General features: G+C 42.2%; 1 protein-coding gene across 3 annotated transcripts in view; it reads left to right on the forward strand.

The window, feature by feature from the left end:
* schip1 (schwannomin interacting protein 1) overlaps nucleotides 1-7,500 on the forward strand; it is a 242,787-nt gene that overhangs the window by 198,081 nt on the left and 37,206 nt on the right. For 2 of the 3 annotated variants that reach the window (XM_084419011.1, XM_084419010.1), the window contains exon 5: nucleotides 5,840-6,469. In XM_084419011.1, the coding sequence (XP_084275137.1) occupies nucleotides 5,840-6,469 (630 nt within the window). Of the gene's footprint in view, nucleotides 1-679; nucleotides 892-5,839; nucleotides 6,470-7,500 lie in introns of those variants that run through there. The other variant, XM_084419012.1, reaches the window with a different exon arrangement.

Here is a 7,500-nt window from a genome sequence, read left to right on the forward strand (position 1 = left end):
CACTTTCCTAGCATCAGGATCGTGTGCAAAGTAATGGTATTATTGATCCTGTGTCCATCTTTTCTCATTCTCATGTCACTATTCACTAACACTCCAGTGGGCGGGGCCAAAGACGCAACCACATTCTGCCGTTTTCTTGCCTTGGTTTCAATAAAAGCTGTTTTTGGAATAACAAACAAGTCTGAGTTGTAAAACTTACAGGGTATTTGTATAGTATAACTAACTCTTAACTGTCAAAAGATCAAGGAAAATTTGAATTCTCAGTTGATGACCACTTTAATAACACATATAGGACACATGAAGGGATCATTTTTGGGTATTAGGCTAATGCCACATTTGGGTCAGTATAGGCACAGCAGCTACTACAGGCGAGTACAGAATGTTTGGACATTACGGCAAAATTTAAGAGTTTTGGACAGTGAGAACAACATTTAAGCAATTTATTAGTGTGCAGTGTTTTGGAGTGACATACAGCATAGGTCCCTGCACTGATTTTGGGCATCACATTGCATTGTTGGGTAACAGGCGAGTAAGCGAGCATAGAGCGAGTATAGAGCGTTTATAGAGCGTTGTGTGGCATGCAGCGCTAGCGCGCGCCTTCAGTCACTCACGCACGCACGCACGCACACTCGCGCACGCACTGGGAGCGCGTCACAGATGCCGTCTATCTAGGCGGCTCAGTAGGAGTTGAGACAGCTCCTCAGAGGGAGTGTTATCTGTGGTGTCTGGCCGCTGGAGGAGAGGAGAGCCGCCGGGGTGTTGTGTGTGTTCAGCGGAGATCCGCCATGACTTACACCGCGGACGGTCTCCGCTCTCGCGCGTCTGGAGCTGTAACCTCGAGCCTGAGAAACATGTCCTGAGACTGGAGAACAGCCGGCAGAGAACATGACAGTAAGTTCTGTGTGTTAAAGCGACCGGTCTAAAGGGATTCACCTCAGCTCTTTGGTGATTTCACTGAAATATGAAGAAGAATGGTAGAGTTTGAGCTGAGTGGAGTCTATTGCGCTCGCTCCTGTGAGATGTCTAATGCTGGTGTTGTGCTTGGATGTTTAATGGGAGGGTGTGAGGACTGTTTTAGAAACATGACATCATTTCAGACTCACTCAGATCGTTTAAACATTTCCTTTGAAATATGAGCAGACGGAGCGCTACTTTAATGCCGATGAGATTTAATGGGCGGTTTGAAGAGCACTGTTATTAATATTGATATTACTGTCATTAAATTAAACACACGAACATCTCGCGCTTCGGGTGTGCGTGATATATGATCGTAATGAATTACATCATTGCATTGACATCATTAGAGAACTGAATGACTACAGTAAAATGGTATAAATTATACATTTTGTACTGTGTGTGTGTGTGTGTGTGCGTGCGTGTGTGTGTGTGTGTGTGTGTGTGTGTGATACCACAGCTGTTTCTAAGACATTTATGTTCGTGTTCAATCACTTTAAAAAATCACATAATGTAAATAGGAGAATAAAACACAATGAACGGAGCGCGCGCTGCATGACGGGCGACGGCATTAGAGAGATTATACATAAAGGCCGGTGTCTCGTGAGATTAAAGCTCTGATCTCGACAAATCACGCGAGGACTCATTATGTCTTCAGTTTCGATGTAAGAGCGTTTATTTTATAAGCAGACTTCATAAAAAGCCTTTAGTTAATCATAAAGCTTCATAATGGCCAGGTTTTGATAGATGAATGGTGTGTATGATGTGTGTATATATATATAGGCTATATATATATATATATATATATATATATATATATATATATATATATCATACACATTTATGTGTGTGTGTGTGTGTATATATATATATATACCGGTATATATATATGCTAAATGTCATGATATTGTTCAACATTTAACATTTGAACGCATTGATTGAATGTTTGATTCATTCAGAGGCTTGATGTGTTCATAAATGTAATAGGCATATATTATGTCTTATATTATATTACTTATCATATAATAAAAAATAAAAATATATAACTATAAGCTTTTTGATTGTTGACAATTTTGGTAACACTTTATTTTACAGTATCCGTTACACGTTACATGCATTTACCATATTAATAACAGTAAATTACGCATAATTACATGCAACTAACCCTAAACCAAACCTTCATCCTAACCCTATAGTAAGTTCATGTTGTTAATTAATATTACTCAGTATTTATTTGTATAATTACACTGTAACAAGGACACCTTAAAATAAAGTGTAACCCTTATTTTCTTAAACATTTTGTTTAAAACCATCTTAAATAATCCAAACACATAAAAATGGTTTATGGTGTTTAGATGAAACAGCCATTCTGAAACCAGCCCATAGTATCTACACAGCCATTCACTTCTCCGTCCTTTTTATTTCTCCATTCATGCACATTCACAGATGTATGGCAGGAGATGAGCCGGTGTTATGGCCGCTCAGGGATCAGTGTTCAGCCATGGTGTGTGTGTGTGTGTATGTTGATTAGAGCACATACTGTATCTCAGACTAACTTTAAATCCATAACTTCCGTGCTGAAATGCACTAGCTGTGAGTATATTGTATTTTTCATTTGTTATGTTGTAATATATATGTGTGATAATAATGCTCCACTGTGCATCTGTAGTCCTTCAGCTTCATCATTCCCGTTGTGAAGGAGTTTATTCTTGAGCGTTTGGCACTGAAAGTCAAAGCCCACACATCCGGTACAGGTGAAGGAACACACAGAAAGGCTGGTCAGGAAGTGTGTGTCACTGAACCAGGAGTCCAGCTCAGGAAGGAAGTCCCATGTGGCGTCAGATGTTTTTGTCTGTCCGCCAAACACAGTCCTTACAAAACTTAAAGACTGTTTCCCTTTGACAGTTCCGAGTGAAACCGGTTTATTTGATTTATTGACATGACTGTTTATGTACTATAAAATAAAATAACAGTAACAGCGCCCCCTAGCTCCAGAAATGATTACGATTTGGCATGTGTCCTCAGATACCCTGAAATGGTGCGACCTGGAGATCTGAACCAGTCGAGAGCTGAACTAACACCTTACTGAGAACACAGCCAGCCCACAAAGACAGGGCATTGTGGCCTTATATGATGTTTGTAAATAATATAATTTAATAACATATTTTAACAGTAAATTAACTCGGCATGTTATGCCTTTATGAGCTGATGCAGTGGTCTCAGGTCATTTAAATATATAACAAGTCAATTTGTAGAATTCAGTTCACACATGATATTTGTATAATTTGAGATATAAACAGTAATAATAAAGTGGTTTTAGCTGATGTGACGCACTGTACATGTGTGTGTTATCTTAATTTAAACATATGGCAGACACTTTTAATCCAAAGTAAATCAAGATACAAATTTGATCAGTTTTTGCTTTCCCTGGGAATCAAACCCATGACCTTGACCTTTCTAGCGCCATGCTCTACAGTTTGAGTGACAGGAAGGCTTCATTAATTAACTAACTTTATTCAAACTAACTTCATTCATTATAAAGGCAGTGATAGTTTTGTGCTATCAGCCTTGTCAGATTCAGTTTAGGTTATCACAGCCCTCGCGTTCCTGCTTTATTTTTCAGCCAAGATCCGTCCAGATCAGATCAGACTCCTGCACCAGTACCTTGTCAGTGGAAAAGCACCAAGACTGTCCTGGTGTTTATGTAGTTAGAAGACACATAATAGAAGTCGTGCCTAATACAATCTCATATCTACCAAACCATCTGATAAATCAGAATGCGTTTGGGGTGTCTGATCCGAGTTTGGAAAATTATACTTGACTGAAAATTAAAAAAGGCTGAATCAGGCCCTAGATTCAGAACCGTGTCCCAAATGCCGCTCTACTCCACACTTTTGTGTCGCAGATTGCCGGGTTTGTCTGCTGTGGAGCCAGCCTCAGTACAAATCCTGCAAAAGTGCTCATTCAGGACACATAGCGGCCAAAAAGCTGACAAATAGGACATCCTGCGGTCTGGTAGATTCACGAGCTTTACATACACGGTGGCCATCGCAAAACCACCGCTTAATTTGGGACAGGGCTAATGATTCTAGCCCTTATGATTGCTACGACGTGAGCAAAAAGGCAAATTTAGTGATTATAGCAAGTGTTTCCCAACCCGTTTCCCAACCCTACACATTAACTCTTCCCAATCAAACACACCAAATCAACTCATCAGCTCATTAGGCTCCAAGACCAGAAATAGAGGGGTCAGATAAGGGAGACATCTGAAATGTGCACTGTTGCTGTGCCTCCAGGAACCGGGTCGGGAAACACTGGATTATAGCACCACCGTGAGGCCAATTGTTATATAATTTGGTACACTGCCTCTTGTAGACACTTTGCATCTACATACCAAATTTCATGTTTGCAAATGATTATGATGGTTCTTTTTTGGCATTGATGGTTTCTTCAAAAATGTTCTTCACACTAAGAAATTAAAAAATGTTCTTCACAACTAAGAAATTAAAAAAAAATCTTCACACTAAGAAACTAAAAAAATTTCTTCACACTAAGAAACTAAAAAATGTTCTTCATACTAAGAAAAACAAAAGAATTGTTCATTGAAAAGTTCTTTGTGGAATCAAAATGGTTCTTCTATGGCAGGGGTTTCCTGTCCTGTAGGACCCCCAGCGGATGGATGGATGGATGGATGGATGGATGGATGGATGGATGGATGGATGGATGGATGGATGGATGGATGGTTCACCATCCATGGATGAGATGCGGGAATTCATTTAGCTCGACCGTCACAGTGGATTATGGGTTTTCTCTAGCCGTTGAGTGTACATTGGTCTTTATTGCAGTGCATTGTGGGATTGAATGAGCGCACCTGATAACGTCCACTATGGTTTCAGACACTATTACAAATGGCTGTCCCCTCAAATAGTGCCCTGTTGAAAGGTATGGGGGTGATTTCAGACACAGCCTCTGTACGTCTCCCTTATCTGACACACACACTTTAGGGCTGCGTACGAAAACTTGAGCAGCTGACTTGTTGCCTCGGTGCCTTATCAGGCAATGACTTTGTAGGCAGCATTTGCACACGAAGGCACCTCACAAAACAGTGTTCCAGTTTAATGATCTACGGCAAAGTAGAGCGAGCTTTGGCTAGAACTAAGCAAAATTTTAATTACTACAATAGTAATTTCTCGCTAGAAATGACATCAGAAGTGGAAAACGTACATTTACACACAAACTGACCACCAACCATGACTTTCAGACGCCATCTTTATTTTTTATCTCAACTGTCACAGAATGGAAAGCACAGGATTGTGGGATATCAGCGAAGGATACATCTATGATGTATAGGAGACAGGAAGTGAAGCTAACATTGCATTCGGACGTGCCTTGATACTGTTCACTTGATGCTCAGGTGAATAGTGAATAGTGAATGAGGGTTTAGGGCACGATTTCGGATTCAGCCGTAGAAAGTTTGCAGGAGCTGTGGGTCCTCCGGGACAGGTTTGAAAAACCCCTCTTCAGTGGCATTGCTGTGAAACCCCATTTTGGACCCTTTATTTTTCAGAGTTTACTAATAAAAAAGTACATTTGCTTTCAGAGGTGCTTCCTAGTGGAGTCTGGGTTGAATGTGGGACTATCTTACCAAAATTGATGATATCTGTAATGCACAGTCTCAACAACCAAAGATTTTAAAAAATATATAGATTGCTCAAAAGATTGTAGACTGAGAAGAGAAGTAGACTGAGATTTTTCTGATGTGTAGACACACATGTGAATATGGTAATCAAAGCAGTAACTGGTTTGGAATTTGGCTGTAATATATGCATGCACATGAAAAATGACACAAAGTATATGCCTGTAATGTGTTGTGTCTGTGTCTCAGGATTACCGGGAGGATGGCATGGACCTGGGCAGCGATTCTTCCAGTCGCTCCAGCTCGGAGTCCAATTCCAACAAGGTGACGCCATGTTCCGAGTACAAGTCCTCTCCCAGTCTGGAGCTGGCCGGACTGGAGGACTACGAGGAGGACGAGGACTACCAGCAGTACAAGAAGAGAGTGCTGGTGGACTGGGAGAGGGAGTACGGTGGGAACTATGCAGACAACCAGCATCAGGACTTCAGCCGGACCGGAGTGATCCACGGCTCTGTTAACAGCCGCAGCCTGGCAGAGGAGCTCCAGAGCGTCAAAGCACCGGCTGCCCCTCCCGCAGGGCACGCCGCCACCCCCGTGCCCGAGGAACTCAAGCAGAACGGCAATGCCGTAGTGCCCTGCGCCCACCCCCTGGCGCCCTGCGAGGGCAAGACTTTAGGCAGAGCCAGCCACGGGAGCGCCGTCACAGGAGCTGGAGAGGTCGGAGGTGGGATCGGGCTGGGACGAAACAGAGAAGAATGTGAGGAGGAAAGCCAACTTCCAGCCATGGACTGGGCGGCTCTGGAGAGACACTTGGCGGGCCTGCAGTTCAGAGAGCAACAGAACCACAACCACAGCCTGATCCGGACCAACTCCACCCATGTGAGTCCACATGTGTCATTGATTTGAAGTTCATGATTGTTGGGGTTGAGGATTGATCATTTCTAGTTCACATTCACTGAAATGTGAAGTGTTTCAATACTTTCTAGTACAGACAGAGGTGCCCAGTTCAGCTCCAACCCTGATCAAACCCAACTGAAGCACTGATGACGATCTTCAGGAGCACTTGATAATGACAGACAGGTGTGTTTGATCAGGGCTGGATCTGAACTCTGCTGGTAGGTAGTTCCTGCAACAGGATCACGCTGTTTGAGTATGTCACTGGCTATGCTTACATGCACAACTTTTGATTCATTCGGACTGAATTCATTCTGATTGATGAACCTGAGGATAGTGTTTACATGAACGCTAAACGTGATGAGGTGGATGTGCGCGTTTATATGTCTCAAACTTCAAATCTGAATTGATATACAGAGTTTCCCGCTGTTTGCGCATAATAACCATTCTCCTGCATTGGTTCTTTATTTGTTCTAAACAGCAGACTTAATATTTGTCTCTGGTCATAATTTGGAGACAGTGATCATATGAACCGTTGTGCCGCTGCTTATATTGATCACGCAGTAAAAATGCCCAAAATGAGAATCTGAAACAAGCACTGGTGGGACGTTGTCCTGCTCCACTTCACACACACTGAAGAGTGAAAGGAGAATTTTAGGATGACGGGACACTCATTTATAAGACACTTTATTCAACAGGAAGAACAGCTCGTTCCGCACGTCATTCGTCATTACGCCATTTCTACATCATTGCACATGCGCAGTCCTTTCAGTTTCGGTGTTCAGTCTGATCGAGTGTTTACATGTGCTCTCGATCGGATTAGAAAAGGAATAAACCACCCCTTTCATTCGGATCATTGGGATCGAGCTCATTCGGATGGATTAAGGTGTTTACATTAAGTTTTTCAGTCCGATTGAGCCGTCAATCTGATTACTAACGGATTATTTGGTTGCATGTAAACGTAGCGCCAGTGACGCCTCGTAGAGTTTGTTTTGACGTGAGGCGCTGACACTTCA

This window comes from Rutilus rutilus (assembly GCF_951802725.1).
Source record: "Rutilus rutilus genome assembly, chromosome: 9".
In the NCBI taxonomy this organism is placed as follows: Eukaryota; Metazoa; Chordata; class Actinopteri; order Cypriniformes; family Leuciscidae; genus Rutilus; species Rutilus rutilus.